Below are 20,040 nucleotides of genomic sequence, written 5' to 3' on the forward strand. Positions count from 1 at the left end.
GGTAACAAAGAAAAAAAAGACTTACCATGTTGAAAACAAAAATAACTAAAAATGCTTACAAAATTTATAAGAAACAAAAAAAAATAGATATAATTCAACGGATAAAAATATATTTAAGTATTTTTATTTACGTACATTATTTCTATTGCTATTTTGCCCTTCATTTCCATCATTTAGACCAATTTAAGATCCACAACTTCTGTAATCTTTCTTCTATACTTCTATTTAATTTTTTACGTGTTGGTTCATTTGGGCTCAAGTCTTAAATTCACAATTTCTTTTCCAACTTTTCTCTTACATATATTTTTGGTCTTTGTTTGTCACTAATAAAATAACTATCCTTTTTCTCCCAGAACAATTTCTATTTTGGGTTCGGTCCCTACAGTGTTATTTAAATAAGTTTATTTCACTGTAAAGAACATACTTAAATTAGTTTTAGGCCTCAGCCTTAATCTTTGCCTATCCCAAAAATCTTAATAAAGAAGTGGAAGAACAGTAGTGGTTTCTTTCATAAGTTGAACGAAATGACCCGAGAAGTCAACGAAATTAAAGCCAGATGGCAAGTACATTCCAAAACGAACAAAGAAAATCCAGAGTGATTCTCTAGCGTCTAAAACAAATTCATAGCACTTAGATAGTTAATTTATTGGTAATTGTAGTCGACAGAAAAAGAGAACTGATTTTCTGACTATACTAGTAATCTGCAAAAAACATGAGACTCAATACTTATGTCCTTGCTCTTTTCAAAAGGAGGCGCAACGAAAACATGCCAAGAGCAAAAGTTTGCCAAAACCATCCTATTGCATTGGAAGGATCTACCCTTTGAGCCAGGTGCCAAGCATAAATGGCCTCAGCAATGTGTGCAATTGTAGCCAGAAGAAACACCAGCCTTGTCACCAACATTGATCGAAAGACAAATAGACATGTAGCTCTGAGAAAGAAAACGATCCCTATGTCAGGTAAGAAAGCACCGCAAAAGAGTGAGATCATTCCAATGACGCAAAACAACCAGGCGAATATCGTGGGTCCATCCAGAGTCGCTCTTTTCCTCTGTTGCCAGTAAGATATGGTCAAAGCCATCCCCTCACGTGAGGAAACCATGGGAACATAGCCAATCTCCTGTTTGGCTTTAAGATAGGAGAAATAATGGGTGACCCCCACCTGTCGAAAACGAACACGGAAATCATGAAAACCTGAGGAGGTTCTACCTATTAATTAGAGAAAAGGATAGACTAACTGAAGAACCTTGTGTACTTCACTGGGAAGAATGAACGGCTGTGGAAGCCACCACCGATTGAGCAATGGATATAGGATTGTATAAACAGCGGAGCAAATCCTCCCAAGAACAAGAGCCCGATCCACAGTTAGGGTAGTCTGTGGTAGTTCATAATCTAAACTCCTAAGTAGAGGCTGTAGGAATTCAAAAGAATTGACCGGTGAACCTGAGAAAAGAAGATATGTTAGGAGAAACAGCAAGAAAGAAAGAAAGAAAAGGATGATGGATTACCATCAGATATAAAGTAGGCCTGGCCAGCAGCTACAGGGCGTTTTGCCTGGCTAGGATTGTCATCAAGAAGTCCCATGCTGGCCAATATAAGAGCATGGACAAGGTTATCCACAAAAAGCCAATCTGATTTTACAGTTTGGTCGCCAATTCTGAACAAAAGGAGACCCAACTTTGCCATGGTTACGATCCTTGGAAGATGCCTGTCTTCGGCCGGACCATAGATTGCAGCCGGACGAATAGCACAAGTGTAAAGATTTCCGGATTTGTTCCTGTAGGAGGAAAAATTAGTTACTAGTGTAAGAAAGAGGTCAAAAGAATTAAATACATACATACATACTTGAGAGGGCGGGCATTGTTCTTTAGAACCAACTGCTCAGCGATTGATTTACTACGGCCATATGGATCGGAATGGTGATCAATTGGGAAATAAGGCAATGTCTCATTCCCGTTGATGATCTGTTGACCACCGAAGACAACATTGTATGTGCTACAGTAGACAAGCCTCGTGATGCCGAGGTCGAGACAAGCGTCGAGAACATGGCAGGTCCCATTTATGTTGACTTCATCAACACGACCAAACTGGAGCATCTCTTTACCTGACATTCCAAAGGCCGCAAGGTGGAAAACACAATCGGCACCGCGGAGGGCCCTTTCCACGTCTTCTTTGCGGCGAACGTCACCTGTGCAGAGAAATAGAGAGTTAGGTTTAGGTTGTGGAGTTAAAAAAGTAAGAAAAAATGGAAATTGAAAAGGGTAACCTTGAATGCAGAGTACTCCCTTATCGTGGAGAGGAGGGGAAAAAGGAGAAGAGGGGCGGAGGTCAAATGCTCGGACCTCTCTGGCATCTCTTCGGATGAGCTCCAAGCAGAGAGCAGAGCCTACGAATCCGAGTCCACCCGTCACCACAAAGGTCTTCCCCTCTATCCCTTCCGTCTCGCTCAACTGCATTCTTTCTATTCTCTTTTTCAGATCTTGCCTTCCGCCCTCTCACCTCTCCATATTCCCCTTCCCCCAATTTATCACATCTATTATGTACACATCGTAAACTCACTTTTCTTTTTTAAACAAAATAATAAACTCTATTTTACTCACTAAACTCATCCTACGTGGCATATCATTTTTTTTATTTTTTAATTATTTTACTCATTGAGCATAGCTGCTTTGTGTTGTCACATGTTTGGTTCACTTGGCTCGATTGAGGTCTAGGTCGAGTCTAAGTCAAGCCAACTTGCCTTAATCTTTTAGTTCAAGTTGATTCAACTCAATTTTCATGTCGAGTCAACTCAATTTAATTCTTTGGATCGAGTCGACTTGACTCGACCTTTGTTTTGGATAATTTGGCTTGACGTTCATCATAAGCAACTTAGTATAACTTTCGTCCAGGCAACTTGACTCAACTTTTGTTCCGAACAACTTGACTCAACCTTCGGTCCATGCTAACTCTATTGGACCTTTGGCTTGTGTTAATTTGTTTCAATTATTTAATCCAAGCTTACTTGACTCAACTTTTAGCTCGCATAGATGCATCTTCACTTGAGCCGACTTGACTCAACGTTTGACTCGGAGCAACTCTGCTGGACCTTGGACTTAGGCTGACTTGCCTCCATCTTATCCTTAGCCACCTTGGGCTATTATTTATTGGATTTTACAATTTGGATCTTTTGCCCACCCCTAAGTGAATGAAAAAAAAATGGTCTATACAATAAACTCTAACCCTAAACCTAAAAATGTATAACACATCGAAGGTCTGCAACTAGAATTTTCTTAACAACATATGGGTCTCCGTTTGTGTTTGTTGGTAAAGTAATCTCTACCCTCAATCATGCATAGAGAGAATGCCAGTGTCACACATTGCTTGAGTCTCTAAATGACATCGACAAATCCCTTTCATTTTTTTTTTCATCTTTACTTAACAACACCATTGTTATGTTAAAAAAACTTAAATAGATAATTAATGTTTAACAATTCTTTTATTTTTTTTATGAGAGAAAAGGTAAGATGTTAGTGGTCATTTTCTTGTTCTTAATTGTAATAATTGGTAGATTTAAGACGTAGAAATGAGAAGCCAAATTTCAATCTGTAGGTTCAAGTTGTATTATTTGATTTAATATGGGTGAAAAGTGAATTAGTATATCCACACAATATTGTTAACAAATTGGAATAAAAGCTTGAGAACCTAAGTGTTTGAATGTTTGAAGAAGATTGAGTGAGATGACCAACATTACAAACAATGTGCCTCTACTTCAGTTGACAAAGACGATGATAAGTCTCTAAATACAAGATATTCTTGTTCCCAGTATAATTGAAAGGTGGCTAAAAATATTGTAGGTATAACAATAGCCTATAATAATGCATTGAAAGCAACACATATGAAGGATGAAAAATGTACATGTTATATCGAGCTATTGTTGAGTCCAACTCTGAGAAGATAGAAAGTGTTAAAACTTCAAAAGAAGCGTGAGATATTCCGAAGAAGGCGTACAAGAGAGATGACTGAGAAAAGCAAGTTCGACTGTAAACACTCATGAGCGAGTTGGAGAGCACGATGATGAAGGAAACAAAAGGATTTCCAAGTATATCACTCAAGTTGAAACCATGGTGAACAAACTTAGTAGAAACAGAAAGACATTGATTTATGGCTAAGTAGTGGAAAAGATCTTAAGGTCATTGATTGACGACTTCAAGAATGTTGTATGTGCAATTAAAGAGTCAAAAGACTTGTTAATGCTCTTGGTTGGGGAGCATGTTGGTTTTGGAGGCACACAAGCAACAAAAGAAGAAGAAGAAGAAAGAGTAGCAAATTGAACAAGCATTACAAACAAATGTGTCAATTAAAGAGGAACAAATGTTTTATACTTAGAACACTCGAGATAGAGGAAGAGGTAGATGAAACAATCGTGGTGGTGGAGGTTAATCTAGTTAACAAAATTGACATAAAAGAGGATGAGGTTAGAGCAGAGGAGGTTAGTAGTGACATATCACTATTTATTTTGATTAATTATTATTGTTTTCTTTATCTGACACCAAATTAGTGCCTTAGAATAAATGCATAAAATAAAATAGGGTTAAATATGTTTTTAATACAACAACTAGGATGCAAACTTAAAATTTGTCTTTGTCCCAAACTTTGATATATTTTGACCCTCAAACTTTAAAAAAGAATGAATAGAGTCCTCAACTTGGACACAAAGTTAGAATTTGTCTTTGTCCCAAATTTTGATACATTTTGATCTTTAAACTTTAAAAAAAAAATGAATATAATCATTTTAACCTAACGATATTATTTACTTTTAGTTTGTTAAACAATATTTTATATTAACATTTAAGCTTAAATGTGCCCATAAGTTTTTAACGCAATTAATTTGTGAGAACTATATTCATTCATTTTTAATGTTTTGTGAGAATTATATTCTTTCATTTTTAATGTTTAAAGATAAAAATATATCAAAATTTGAAATATAAATCTTTCTAATTTTACATCAAAGAATAAAAATATATTTAATTCAATAAAATATTATTAACTATAGAATACAATTCAAAACATGTTTTTTAAACTTATTTAAGTTCAAATAGATTAAAAATGAAACTGTTATAAGTTGATCTCCGTTGCATAAATTGACACATGCGTTAGAAAGTAAAAATTCTTCAAAAACTTAGAAAGTATTCTCTCCAAAATTGTAAATTTTATTCCTCAATATCATATATACCCACATAATTTATTTAGGAGACCATAGTCATCACTAACAATAAAAATAATGATAAATCTAAAATCAAAAACAATAAATGTAACTACTTATATAAAAAAAAATCATCTTACACAATGCTTTCAATCAATATAACTATTTAATGAATTAATTAATTCATTCATCAATTTTTAGAAAACCAAGATTTTAATTAAGATTTTATATTAAAGTTCATTAATACTACATCATTATCTGACTAAGAATCTTCCGCATAGTTCCATTAATTTGAGAGATATTCGCCACAGTACCTCTCAAATTAATCTCAAATTAAAGCCGCTCGTATTCTTGTCACCTTTAAATTATGAATTATCTTTAATCATTAAATTTTCATACTTAAAATATAGATCATAAAATTCCATTCACAACATATGTATTAACTACAACAATTTAATATCTATTGACCACAACAATTTAGCACAAATTAACCATAACAATTTAATTTATATTAACACCAACAACTTAATATACATTAATAACAATTGAATATATATTAACAATAATAATTGAATATATATTAACAACAACAATTTAATGTCTTTTAAACTTATATTTTAAACATAACAATAATTTGTAATAACTATTTCGGGTTTAAAGTTTCAGGAATTTAAGGTTTAAGGGTTTTAGGATTTAAGGGGATTGGGATTTCTGTTTTGGATTTTCAGGATTACGAAGTTTCAACCTTTTAGGGTTTCGATGTTTTAGGATTTTAGAGTTTAAGGGTTTATGGAGTTTTCAGATTTCAGGATTTCGTAGTTTTGGGGTTTCAAACGTTAAGTAATTTTGGATTTTGGGGTTTTGGAGTTTTAGGGTTTCGGGTTACAGTGTTTCAGGGTTTTAGGATTTTGGAGTTTCATGGTTTCACAGTCTCAGGGTCTCAGGATTTTAGGCTTTCAGTGTTTTAGGGTTGTAGGGTTTGTGAGTGTCGGGGTTTCGGTGTTTTAGAGTTTTAAGGTTTTGGAGTTTTGGGTTACGGGATTTCGGGATTGCGTGATTTCAGGATTTAAGAATTTTGGAGTTTCAGGGTTTTGGGATTTCAAAGTTTCAGGGTTTGAGGCATATGGGGTTACCGAGTTTCAGAGTTTCAAGATTTTAGGGTTTATGAGTTTCAAGATTTCGGGGTTTCGGGATTTCAGGATTTTAGATTTTGTGGACTTTAAGGTTTAAGTGTTTCAGGGTTTCGAGCTTTCGGGTTTTAGAATTTCGAGGTTTTAAGATTTAAGAATTTTCGGGTTTCAAGGTTTTAAGGTTTCAAGGTTTTAAAGTTTCGGGGTTTCAAGGTTTCAGGGTTTCAAGGTTTTGAGGTTTCAGGTTTTCAGAGTTTCATGGTTTTGGGGTTTTAGGGCTTCAAGATTTTAGGATTTTGTGGTTTTAGGGTTTCGTGGTTTTAGGATTTTTTGGTTTCGGGATTTCAGGGTTTTGGGGTTTCGGGGTTGCACGATTTCAGATTTTCAGGGTTTACGAACTGTTAGGATTTTAGCATTCAAAGTTTTAGGGTTTCGTGGTATAGGGTATAAAGGTTTCGAGGTTTCAAGGTTTCGGGATGAATCCCTGAAACTCGAAAAATTTGAAACCTTGAAACCCTAAAACCTTGAAACCGTGAAACCATGAAAAAATTGAAACCCTAAAACCTTAAAACCTCGAACACTAAAACCCTTAAGCTTTAAAACCTCGGTACCATGAAACCTCAAATCATTGAAACCTCGAAACCCTGAACCCCGAACCCTAAAGTCCCGAAACCCTAAAACTCCAAAAGCTTGAAACTTTGAAACTTTGAAACTCCGAAACCCTGAAGCCCGAAACCCTAAAACCCCGAAACACTAAAACCCCGAAACCCTGAAATTCTGAAACCCTAAAACTCTGAAACCTTAAAAGACTGAACCCTGGACCCCTAAATCACTGAAACCCTGAAACCCTAAAATCGTGAAATCATAAAACTTCGAAACCCTGAAACCCCGAAACCTCAAAAAACTAAAACCTTGAAACTCTTAAATCTTGAAACCCCGAAACACTGAAACGCTGAAACCATGAATCCTAAAAACCTAAAACCTTGAAACCCCGTAACCTTGAAACCTCAAAACCCTGAAACCTTGAAACCCAGAAACCCTTAAACCCCGTAACCTAGAAACCTTAAATCCTCGAAACCCCAAAACCCTCAAATCCTAAAAGCCCGAAACCCCAAAAACCTGATTCCCAAAACCCTTAAAGTTGTAGAAAATTTTGTCAATCAAATTCTTTATCTTTGTCAAGGACCTTAGAGAGTGGTGAGGGTAGCAGGGTTGGAGATTTGGCACATGTTGAGGCTGGTGATGAAGGAAATGTGATGATGAACTTGAAGCACAAAAAGAAGGTTGAGGAAGGAGCAGTTGAATGTGTTGAAGTGGGGGTGCACACAGAGGCTGAGGTGGACGTGCAAAATGATGCTGAGTTGGTGACTGAGGGTGAGTTGCTAAAGACAAAGGGTGGAGTGGACAATAAGGAATAAGTTGAACTGGGCAGTGAGGATGAAACACATATGGATCATCTTAGTGGTGATGAGTGCGTGGAGTAGGCAAAAGATGTTTGTATTGGTTTGGAGGTACATGAGAGTGATGAAGAATATAGGGCTGAAGAGAGTGGTATTGAACCAAAAGGACATGGTAGGGGCTTGTCAAATGATGAATGAGATTCTAAATTCCTGTTAACTCTAGAAAATAATGTAAGTGAGGAGTATGACAATGAGGATAGACCAAGTCGTGGTCTATTTCCTATATATTGAAAACAAAAGTCAATGGCAGATTACAGATGACAAGTTGAGACTACATTTACAGATAAGGATGAATTCAAGGAGGCCATTAGAAGCTATGTTGTTCATTCTTGGAGGGCTCTAAAGTTTGTGAAAAATGATAAATGTAGAATAAGGGTGAGAGACATGGGTGGCCAATGTAAGTGTCCACGGGTAGCTTACTATGGGTTTTTGTCATCACACAAAATTTGGCAATTAAGGAAAATAGCTGATACTCGTACTTGCGGTAGATAATTTAACATTAAAATGATGAATAGTAAGTGGTTGAGTGAAAAATTAGATAGGTATTTACAAGACAATCCTAATTTAAGGGTGAATGTGATACGTTCTTAAGCATTAAGGAAATGAAATACCAATGTTTCAATTTCTAAAGCATGAAGGACAAAGTTAATGGCCTCAAGTCAATTTGAAGGTGACTTTAAAGAACAATTTAGAAGGATTTATGACTGTGCACATGAGTTGTTGAGGTGTAACCCAAGGTCAACAGGTAAGGTTAAAGTAGATAGTGATAATGGTGACTCAATCTTCCAAAGATTTTATGTTTGTCTGGAAGCTTGTAAGGATAGTTTTGTGAGTTATAGACCTGTTTAGATGTGTGTGTTTTGAAAGGTAAGTATAAGGGAGAGCTGCTTGCTACTGTTGCTAGGGATTCAAATGAGCAGATGTTACCACCAGCAAATGCAGTAGTTGAAGTCGAGAATAAAGACACTTGGATGTGGTTTTTACAGTTATTGGTTGAAGACCTTGGGAGTAATGAAGTGTGTGGGTCATGCACGTGGATGTTTGACCAACAAAAGGTACGTACAATGCTTTGATTAGTTTTTACTTCATGCATTGTAATAGATGTATGTCTGTCTGATTAGTAAATTGATGTGGACAAGGGTTGGTGCCAACTATCCATAAACTTTTGCCTGGGCAGAACAAAGATTCTGCATGAGGAACGTGTATGCAAACTTTAGGAAAATATTTTCTGGTCAGATATTGAAGAATCTGATGTGGAGGGTTGCTACAAGCATGTACCCCCAGGCTTGAAAGAGAGAAATGCTCAATATTGGAGAAGTAAATGTAAAATTATATAAATACGTCATATTTATTCCTCCGAGGTACACTTTTTTCCTTACATGCACATTAACGAAACTCGTGTATGGTAACCCATTTTCCTTACTTTTTTGTAATAGGTATCAGTCAAGATCTCGGTTCATAACTCAAGCAGTGTGTTACCCTTGATAACAACATGAGTGAAGTTTTCAACAGTCTTATTGTTCATGCTAAAGGAAAACTCATTATCACCATCCTGGAGGAGATCAAACTTTATCTCATGAAGCAATAGGCCACGAACATAACCAATGTGGCATCTATGGATTTCTCCATCTGCCCAAAGATTAAAAAGAGACTAGACAATGAATCAAATTTATCAAGATATTGGATCCCAAGGAAATATTCTCATTTATGTTCATATCCAATTCTCATTTATGTTCATGTCCATTTTTTATTTATGTTCATGTCCTTTATTTCTTTCAGCTGGTCTGCATAAAAGATCTTTGAGGTTAAGCACGTTTCAGTCATTGGGAACAAGTTCACAGTGGACCTTGACAATGAACAATGTAACTATAGGAAGTGTATGATTAGTGGGATCCCTTGTTGTCATGCAATTGCAACAATGAACTACTCAAATATAGACCCACAAAATTTTATTCCAAGTTGGTTCAAAAGATCCACATATGAAGAGACATATGCCTCAATCATTTATCATGTAAATGGCCACCTGTTGTGGGAAACAACAAGCTTCCTAGATGTATTGGCACCGTTTAAGAGGAAGTTGCGTGGAAGGCTAAAGAAAAAACAAAAGTTGGAGGCATGAGAGCTAACTAGGGATGAGACCTAAATGAGTGTCGGTGGCCATAGAAAGAAGTGTAATATCTACTGTAAAGTTGGGTACAACAAAAATCACTGTCCCTTATGTCCTGACATCACATAACCATCACAACCACCAAGTACCCAATCTCCTGTACCATCACAACCACGAAGTCCTCAATTCCCTCTACATCACAGCCATCGGGTCTCTAATCCCCTCAACCACTACAGCCAACTCAAGAATCCATTCCAAAGTTAAGTCCACTAATGAGAAGGAACAAGTTAGATATCAGAAGAAAAACTCCTTAGATGTAATTTGATTTACTTTCATTGGGAAAAATTTGGATGTAATTTATACTGATATTAACCACTTTAATTATGTACTTTGATGGTGATGTAATTTGATCAACTGTAATTAAGTACTTTGATGGTGTATATGTACTAATATTATGCATTTTAATTATGTATTGATATTAAGCACTTTGATGGTGCTTTTCTTATAATATTATTATTTTATTACGTCATAATCTTATGATATTAAATGATTTATATTACCATTTCTACCACTACTATTACTATATTATGTCAAGTATCCTTCATATGTATCATGTTCGTATACATTTGGGACCACATTGCACATTTTTTAATTAAAAGGGAGAATAAATTGAACAATCCATAACGAAATCAGATTCTTCATTTGAACTCATTATAACATAGAGTCATGCATCATCCATTACATGAACCTACAAAAATCACCTAAACACATGAATCTAAACATTCACCTCAACATTACATGAACAAAAGATACAACCACATTGCCCACCTAACAACATCAACCTAAACAGAACCACAATATCAAAATGTTCAACGCAATACCAACACACACAACTCCAGCTAAGAATTTTATAAGATACGACCACATTGCCCACCTAACAACATCAACCTAAACAGAACCACAATATCAAAATGTTCAGCACAATACCAACACACACAACTCCAACTAAGAATTTTATCCTTTTATTCAATAATTTCACTAAATTTTCCAAATCATGTATCCTCCTCCTTTGCCTGACAATTGTAGATCTATTTCATCAAGGTTTTCTTCAGAACACCACTTGAAAAAGTTACAAGACATCCTATTTGAAGATCACCATGTTACTCACTAAAATAACTTCAAAGTCAGGAAATGTATCAACACATAAATCCAATACACATAAAGTGAAAATGGTATTCATAAAACCTTGTAATGACGACATCCCCAAAATTGTCCACTAGCCATTCTTTGTAGTTCTGGCCATTTTGGTTACAACAATATCACCACAGTTACAAATAGGGATTATCACACCTCCCCTCCAACTACCACCATGTGAGGAATGAGAAATTCCTTTATCTTATGTATTGGAACAAGAAGAACAACCTTGGGAAGAAGTTATACCTATCTCGCCACAACGACTTTACTCAATTCAAGGAAGAACTTCCACGAACCCTAACCCTCTTCAATTACAAACCCTTATTCTTTCCTTTTACCCAATAACTTTAACTTTTAACATTTCCACATCAATAAACATGACATTTACATGTCAATTGACCTGAGCTTGCCACGTAATGAATAATCGGACAACTCATTCACTATTGACTTAGGTGGACATTACACCGTTAGCCTTTTTAACATCGTCAGCAAAAAGGACAAATATGAACCATTTTTATAAAACATGAGACCACTCTAAATAACTCAAAAATAGAAGAACCACTTTGAACAAAACTAACAAAATTAGGAACAAAAATTGGTATTAAGTTAAGATAATTTATTTCAATATTGCATAAAAACATAATTCTATGATAAGTAAATCTTGCTCATGAAAGCATTAAATGTGAGAAGTTGGAATGAAATAATAATTTATGAGGATAAAAACAATGCATCTAAAGAGCAATCATTGAATTGAAGTGACACACGAAGACAAATATACATAGTTAAACTAATGCTTTCCTCTTTTACTAAAACCAATTTATGTCCAACTCTTTTACTGTGTCAACTCGACAATCCTGGCTGGGAAAAGCTCGACCACCCTAAGGAGCTGAGTCCAATCTTGTACGAACTCTGCTCAAAGACTTCAGCATCTTGGCAACCCTGCTCAAAGACCGCAACAGCCCGATCAATATACTTTGGGAGCCCGACTGTTCTTTGGAAGAAGCTCTCTCTTGGCAGCCCGGCCACTCAACTCGAGATTCCGGCTGAACCACTTGACAAGGTTCATAATATGAATTTTGATGGCTTCTCAAAGGAAAGCATCCTTGCACATTTTTTACTCCACATCCTACTTTACCAAAGTGTGATAATTTTCTACTTGCTCAAAAATCCATCTTTCCCGAGAAGAATCAAAGCCTTAAATGCTGGAAGAAAATCAGTTATCTTTTTTAATCTCACGACAACACAGTGGGAATGAAAAATTTTCAGCCAAACCCTTCAATTTCAAAGGATACTAAGTTTTTTATAACCGACCGTTTTTCATAGCATTTTAATTAAAATAATAAAGCAGCGTGTCAAATGAATATTTTGGACAGATACACGAGTCAGCTTACAGGGACTCTATGTGACCAGATACATTAGTGAGGATGACCGCTGAAATTGTGATAGGATAGGAAAAGAACGGATTTTATAATAAGGAAGAATATGGTATTAAAATCATACAAATTTTGAAATCAATGTGGTTGCAAGTGGGAGGAGCGTGGACATGAGCAAGAAAGAAGAAAGAAAAGAAGTGGATGAAAGAGAGGTTATACCCTTGCTCAACCCATACAAGATGGGGAATTTCGATCTATCCCACAGGTACCCTTCACTTTCTTTTCTCAATCGATGAGTGCGCATATGCTTGCTAATCATGATTTTTTATCCTGTGCAGGATAGTGTTGGCACCCTTAACACGATCGAGGTCTTACAACTTCGTCGCTCAGTCGCATGCTGTTCTATATTATTCTCAGAGAGCTACTAAGGGTGGCTTCTTGATTGGGGAGGCCTCCGGTGTCTCTCCTACAGCACAGGGGTACATATTCTTCACTAATTTACCATGTTTCATATCCTCGTATATCTGGATCACACATACTCTATCTTCTATTCTACGGTGGTCGTTCTAATCCTTATGCGTGGCTGGATTCTATTTGTCCAAACCAAAGGTACCCTAACACACCTGGAATTTGGACAAGAGAACAGCTGGAAGCTTGGAAACCCATTGTGAGCGCTGTTCATGAGAAGGGAGCTATTTTCTTTTGTCAACTTTGGCACGCCGGAAGAGTCTCTAACTCTCGTATACTTTCCACTCTTCAAAATTGATAAAATTTCTCTTATTATAACATCCTAAATTTTTTTACTAAAAAGGTAAGTTTATGTTTTGATAAAGAACACAGATTACGCTGATTAATTATGAATTTATTTGTATACAACTGTAGAATATCAACCGGATGGCGAAGCCCCGATATCAAGCACAGAGAAGCGACTTCGTAAGGATATTGGCAATAATAAAGCAACAGCTGATAGATACACAACTCCTCGCCGGGTGAGAACCGATGAAGTCCCCGAGCTTGTCAATGACTTCGTCATTGCAGCTAAAAATGCCATCGAAGCGGGCAAGTATACGTTTGATTGTGATATTCGACTCTCAATCATCATCATTTTATAAAAAATACATAACACCATCTACTCCATCGGTCTAATAGAGTTTCTTTAGATGATTTCTACTTTATCTATATATTTTCGGGGTGATGTTAGTATTTGTTGTTTGATGTTGTTGACATACGTGCAGGTTTTGATGGAGTGGAGATACACGGAGGGAACGGGTACTTACTGGAGCAGTTTCTGAAGGACGAGGTGAACGACAGAGATGACGAATACGGAGGTAGCTTAGAAAACCGTTGCCGCTTCCCACTGCAAGTGGTGAAGGCAGTGGCCGATGAGATCGGAGTTGATAAGGTTGGGATTAGGCTCTCGCCATTTGCTGATTATAACGATTGCGGAGACTCTAACCCTCAGGCATTGGGCCAATACATGGCTCAGTCATTGAGTGAAGTGGGGATTCTGTATATTCACTTGATCGAGCCCAGGATGGTAACACAATTCGATAAGTTTCACACCAAATGGTCACTAACACCAATAAGGAAGGCCTTCAAGGGGACTTTTATTGTGGCTGGTGGTTACGATAGGAGTGAGGGAAACGAGGCTATATCTAGCGGCGCCGCCGATTTGATCGCTTATGGACGCCTCTTTTTGGCCAATCCAGATCTCCCCGCAAGATTTGAATTGGATGCTGAGTTAAACGAACCCGATCCCACCACCTTTTACACGCATCACCCTGTTATTGGATACACGGATTATCCTTTTCTTCACCATATATAATTACTTAAGGGCTACGTATGTTTGTATCATATAAGGTTCTAAGTTTATTGTTCTACTGTTTTTCTTTGTCATTTTCTCTTTTCTAAGTTTACGTCTTTATATAAGGGCTTGAATGAGTTCAACAATGAAACTATATGTTAACATACATGTCCTTTAGTTATCTTGTTTTTAAAAACAGAAAACACTTTTTAATAACGAGAAACAAACATTGTGTAATAAGTCCTTAAAACTAGCTACTTTCTTTAGTAATATATTAATTTAACAGTTAAGTTACATACCTGATATTAATAATTATATATGTCAACCTTTAGATACAATAATCAAGGTATAACTCAGAGGATATTTCATTATATTTTGAAAGTTGAAACAAAATTATTGATAAAATATCAAGTAACCATTACCTGGAAAATTTAATCGGCTTGAGGAAAACTCTATATTTATTATTATGTTTTTTTGACAATATATATTTACCAACTATTTGACAACGTTAGATGTCGCGTATTCATTAGTTGTTTTTTTAAATGGAACTGCTTGTCTAGGGGGGCATTTTTGGGAGAAAAAATATTTCAAAAATCCTTTTGACGGTTTGAGTATTCTTCTTTCTTAGTTTTGGACTTTTCTGAAGTCTCTCTGCAGCTACAACACTCTTGAGAAACACCCGTATTGTGGGTGTCCCTATTTTGGATTAGGGTGTTGTTTCGTAGAGTGTGTGTGGCGAGGTTCCTCGGTGGTTTATTAAGCGGTATTTCTGGCAAGGTTTTGTTGTTTTGCACACATCGGCGAGGTGGAGATTGGTTTTCTGCACACACCAGCGACGTGGACGTTGGATTTCTGCACACATCGGGGAGGTGCACATCGTCTATAACATTGACTGAAGTTATGAACGAAATCAAACACCTCCGCATGTTTGTGGCCGATAGATTTGACACAATTGAAAATCGTGTTCGAAACGTGGAATGCAACCTCAACAACATCAGCAATCGCTTTGATGGAAATCCAACTTCATAGATAGGATATCTTTCTACAAATTAATGTAATTTTTCATTTTCAAGAACTTGTCATTTTGTCGTTAAACTTATTTGTATTGTAAAGTTGGTAACTAAATGAATAATGTTTTAATTAATCAATGATATTTTCAGTACTAAATAACCGTCGAACTACATATTTTATTACTCCAGAAAACACAATGACGACTTACCTAAAATAACTTTGGGGAGCACAGTGACCACAGCTGGGGAGCAGGGCTTGACTTCCAGTACAAATATGACTATTTCCCCTGGTAATCGATTACCAGGAATAGGTAATCGATTACCCAAGGCCCTCAACTGTGTCCAAGCCCAAGGAACCCCACCCCCCCTCCACTGATGGCCAAAGGCACTCTTAGGGGGTCTTCCCCACACAAAGGGTTGTCCAAAGTTCGGATATCTTGGTGCGGACACACTCAACCATGACACACACCCTGCATCCAATGGTTGGGCAGCACAGTTACCACAACTGGGGAGCAGGGCTTGACTTCTAGTACAAATATGACTATTTCCCCTAATAATCGATACCAGAAATAGGTAATCGATTACCCAAGGCCCTCAGTTGTGTCCAAGCCCAAGGACCCCCCCCCCCCCCCCCCTCCACTAATGACCAAAGGCACCCTTAGGGGGTCTTCCCACACAAAGGGCTGTCCAAAGTTTGGATATCTTGGTGCGGACACACTCAACCATGACACACACCCTGCATCCAATGGTTGGGGAGCACAGTTACCACAGTTGGGGAGCAGGGCTTGACTTCCAGTACAAATATGACTATTTCCCCTGGTAATCGATTACCAGAAATAGGTAATCGATTACCATGGACTTAGACCTCTGTCCAAAGCACCAGGACCCCCCACTATCATCCTAATAACACCCTTAGGGGGTCTTCCTACCACATTAGGTTCTCCAACCACACTAAAGATAAATCCTAAATAATACTACACAATGACAAATCAAACGAACATAATATACACAATTGCATTAACCAATGTCTTCATTAAAATTCATTAAAATTCTTCTCATACATTTAAAAGTATCCATACATTATAACATATAACAATACTACACTGTTAACTAATTACACAAATCAATCAAGTTTTAGACTATATCCTGTGTACGGAGTTCTACAAACTCTACTTTTGTAACGCTTACGTCATCCTCTGTCCTTTATAACACTTTCATGGTTGTCAAAGTTTGGGACTCCTCCCTCCCTTGCATAGTCATTGTCAAAGTCCTCTACTGCACAAGGTGTGAAGTAACCACCATCATGTCTGTAACCACCATCATCTTTATTCTTCTCTTCCACCAACTCAGCCTCCAATTCAATTAACTCTTCTTTAAGTTCTTCAATTAAAGTATCTTAATCATCTAAAGCAGCCATAATTGCTTTTCTGTGTTTGCTTTTGCGTCTTGCCTTATTTTCATCCTTCAAATCCTCTCCATTGTATTCACGGATGCTTTCGCAATCGACTCACTAATTTCTTTGCTTGATGCACCGTAATCATCAAGCATATGAAATTTAACCCAAAATAGCATTGTACAAAGTCATTCATTCAAACTAATTTTATATGGACAACGAAGTACATACCACACCCCTCTCCATAGCACGTTTGATGAACTTGTCTCCCACATTTATATTAATCCAATGTAAAAGTCTAGGGTACTTCTCTACACGAACATGAGAAGGAATAAAACGATCACAAAACCAAACCTGCAAATACATCACACGGGATATAAGTAGTACTTGGAATTCAATACCAACAAACAATCAATGTACAACATTTACCTACAACACGTAAACACAACCATCCACATACACATTGCTCGCACCTTCTCCTTTCTTTCACGCTATAGAAGCTTTGCATAAACTCCTAAATAGATAATGATACACTATACGACCCCAACAATAATTACCCAAATCACTTATTCTATCAACAATTTCAAACATAATTGGGAAGACAGTTTTGCTACAATTAGGAAACAACACTTCACAAATTCCAACCAAAATGTACAAGCTACAAAAATGTACTGAAGGCAACTTCTTATGTTTTTTCTTAAGGAAATCATATATGAACTGCAATTCTTGCTTTCCATCACCAAAGTACTTGCGACAATCACTTTCTCTAAGTTGCTTTTCCTTTAATTTAATATTCTCACCAACTAAACTCAACCATAAACTCAAACATACATCAATGGACTTGAATTCCACAAGTCTTTCTCCGAAACAAAAACAACCAGTCTCATCAACCCATCTAATCAATAATTCGCTCAAAATATTCCTACTAATTTTAACATTTTTCTTAAGTTCTAAAAACAATCTAAATGGCGTCTTCGAAATGATTGACTTGTGCTCCTCACTCACTAGTTCATTCAATGTACCAACAAACTTGCTTTTCATTGAATGACGAACAAACAACTGCACAAAAAGTATACTTCTTCTTACGAAATAAACAAACAAATAAATTGACCATCACATTCCAAAACCAATAACCAACGCCAAAATAAGAATTCGGGAACGCATTCAAGTTCTTACCTTCTTTGAAGAACCAATGTCAACGGTGAAATCCATTGCACACAACGCTCAGATCTTGAATCGTCGACGAAGATCGATCAAAAACCTAAAATGGAGAGATAAGGGCACACTTACAACACACCAGCGAGGGAGATTGACCAAGGAAGATATGCACAAAATGAAGAGAGAAAAAGTAAAAATAAAAACCCTCAAATGAAGACAGTACTTCACGTATAAGGATACTTTCGGAATAAACACATTTTAACCCCTCAATCCTTTTTCTAATCGGTTTTCTTTTAAATAAATTTATTGAAATTAAACGAATTGAACACTGACACCTGTAGTTTACAAAACATTATCAATTTTACGTTCTCAACATATCGCAGTCCTTTATTATTATTATTATTATTACTATATGTATACATAAAGAGAGAGGCGTTGTCATTGGGCTAAAGAAAGGAGAAAATGGTTATCAATGCGTTAATATGGATATAGTTAGTGTGGTGCAGTTGGCATGCGCCAAAATTAGTGTTCCAAAATTGGCGTGAAGGGGCAGACATAGACAATATTGTATACGATGATTTAAGAATGGAGGAGAATGGTTTGTGTTATGTTACATTTATATAGAGATAGAGACACACACGGAGAGAGATTGATGTGATTTAAGGGAGAGAGGGATGAACTGCTTTTGTTCTGGTACTCGTCGGAAGGATGTGGGCATCGAGAGCAGTTTAGGGTCAAACTCAAAGACAAAGGTAAAGAGAGCGGCTGCAACGAGTTACAGTTTTCGCGAGCTTGCAGCGGCGGCGAAGGGTTTTAACGAAGAGAACTTGATCGGGGAAGGAGGTTTCGGAAAGGTGTACAAGGGTCGTCTCTCTACAGGACAGCTTGTGGCCATAAAACAATTACGTCTAGATGGTGAAACTCATCAGGGTAATCGGGAATTTGTGACGGAGGTTCTTATGTTGAGCCTCCTACACCATTCAAATCTTGTTAAATTGTATGGCTACTGCACCCATGGGGATCAAAGGCTTTTGGTATACGAATACATGCCCATGGGAAGCCTGGAACAACATCTCTCAGAGAAGAAACCACTGAGTTGGAGAACTCGACTGATGATTGGGGTGGGGGCTGCGAGGGGACTCCAGTATCTACACTGTATAGCGAATCCTCCTGTTATCTACCGGGACTTGAAATCTGCCAACATCTTGCTAGACAGCAATCTGCACCCAAAACTTTCCGACTTTGGGCTTGCGAAGCTAGGACCCGTTGGAGACAATACCCATGTTTCCACCAGAGTCATGGGAACATATGGGTACTGCGCCCCGGAGTATGCCATGAGTGGCAAATTAACTCTTAAATCTGATATCTACTGCTTTGGCGTCGTCTTGCTCGAGCTGATCACCGGACGGAAGGCCATGGATGTCACTAGGAAACATCGGGAGCAAAGCCTGGTTGCATGGGTAAATGATATGAGTTTCTTCGTCTATATTATAAGTTATATTATTGTTCTTATACGCATGCGGTGTGTTCTGTGATTCCAGGCTCGGCCATATTTGAGCGACCGGAGAAAGGTTACGCAGATTGTTGACCCTCTTCTGGAAGGAAACTACCCTTTACGCTGTTTGCAGAATGCGATTGCTATCACTGCAATGTGCCTCCAGGAGCAACCCAATCTTCGTCCCCCCATAAGTGACATTGTCGTTGCGTTGGAGTACCTTGCCTCTGAAAGTGTCTCTGAAGTCTCCAGGCACCGCCAACGCAGCGCTAGCCCACCACGCCAATCACTCTCACCATCCGATACCCAAACAGACCCACACTAGAATTCAGCATCTTTTCCTCCCTGTAATATATTCATCATCTTCTTCTTCTTTTATTTTATTTTCTAAATATTTTTATTAACTTTCTTATTTTATTTTACTCCCTTGTCAATCGTTTTTTCTTGCTTCTACTTCTATCTTCTCAATCATTTCCTTTCACTTTCTAATTTCACAGATCCAAACAAAATTAAGTAATTATTATAGGAATTAAAAGTAAAAATAAAAAAGATAACAAATGTAAAAGATTTTCGTCTTTATAAATAAAATGTGCGTTAGATTGTTAGTATATATCAGTGTCTGTTAGCTATGAATAAGAGACATTTTAATACCCATTTATAAATATATTGAGTATAATATCATATTATCCATCACATTTATCCGTTATCTAAAACATTAAAATTAACATTTAA

General features: G+C 37.0%; 3 protein-coding genes across 3 annotated transcripts; 2 read left to right on the forward strand and 1 right to left on the reverse strand.

Annotated features, from left to right (window-relative positions):
• Positions 1-537: 537 nt before the first annotated feature.
• Positions 538-2,531, reverse strand: LOC124845488 (NAD(P)-binding Rossmann-fold superfamily protein). The gene is made up of 5 exons (XM_047322591.2): positions 2,266-2,531; positions 1,845-2,187; positions 1,508-1,776; positions 1,246-1,442; positions 538-1,161 (listed from the first exon to the last, which is right to left on the reverse strand). Exons 1-5 carry the CDS (start codon positions 2,453-2,455, stop codon positions 727-729), a joined length of 1,434 nt encoding a protein of 477 aa, XP_047178547.1. The 5' UTR covers positions 2,456-2,531; the 3' UTR covers positions 538-726.
• A 9,240-nt stretch (positions 2,532-11,771) lies between these two features.
• LOC124845490 (putative 12-oxophytodienoate reductase 11) lies at positions 11,772-14,344 on the forward strand. The gene is made up of 5 exons (XM_047322593.2): positions 11,772-12,713; positions 12,787-12,927; positions 13,058-13,188; positions 13,331-13,507; positions 13,684-14,344. The coding sequence occupies exons 1-5, from the start codon at positions 12,619-12,621 to the stop codon at positions 14,271-14,273; spliced, it is 1,134 nt and encodes a 377-aa protein (XP_047178549.1). The 5' UTR covers positions 11,772-12,618; the 3' UTR covers positions 14,274-14,344.
• A 4,143-nt stretch (positions 14,345-18,487) lies between these two features.
• On the forward strand, positions 18,488-19,798 carry LOC124845486 (putative serine/threonine-protein kinase PBL21). The gene is made up of 2 exons (XM_088097243.1): positions 18,488-19,273; positions 19,355-19,798. The coding sequence occupies exons 1-2, from the start codon at positions 18,488-18,490 to the stop codon at positions 19,631-19,633; spliced, it is 1,065 nt and encodes a 354-aa protein (XP_087953369.1). The 3' UTR covers positions 19,634-19,798.
• Positions 19,799-20,040: the final 242 nt, after the last annotated feature.

This window comes from Vigna umbellata, chromosome 1 (assembly GCF_029865625.1).
Source record: "Vigna umbellata cultivar VRB3 chromosome 1, Vumbellata_1.0, whole genome shotgun sequence".
NCBI lineage: Eukaryota > Viridiplantae > Streptophyta > Magnoliopsida > Fabales > Fabaceae > Vigna > Vigna umbellata.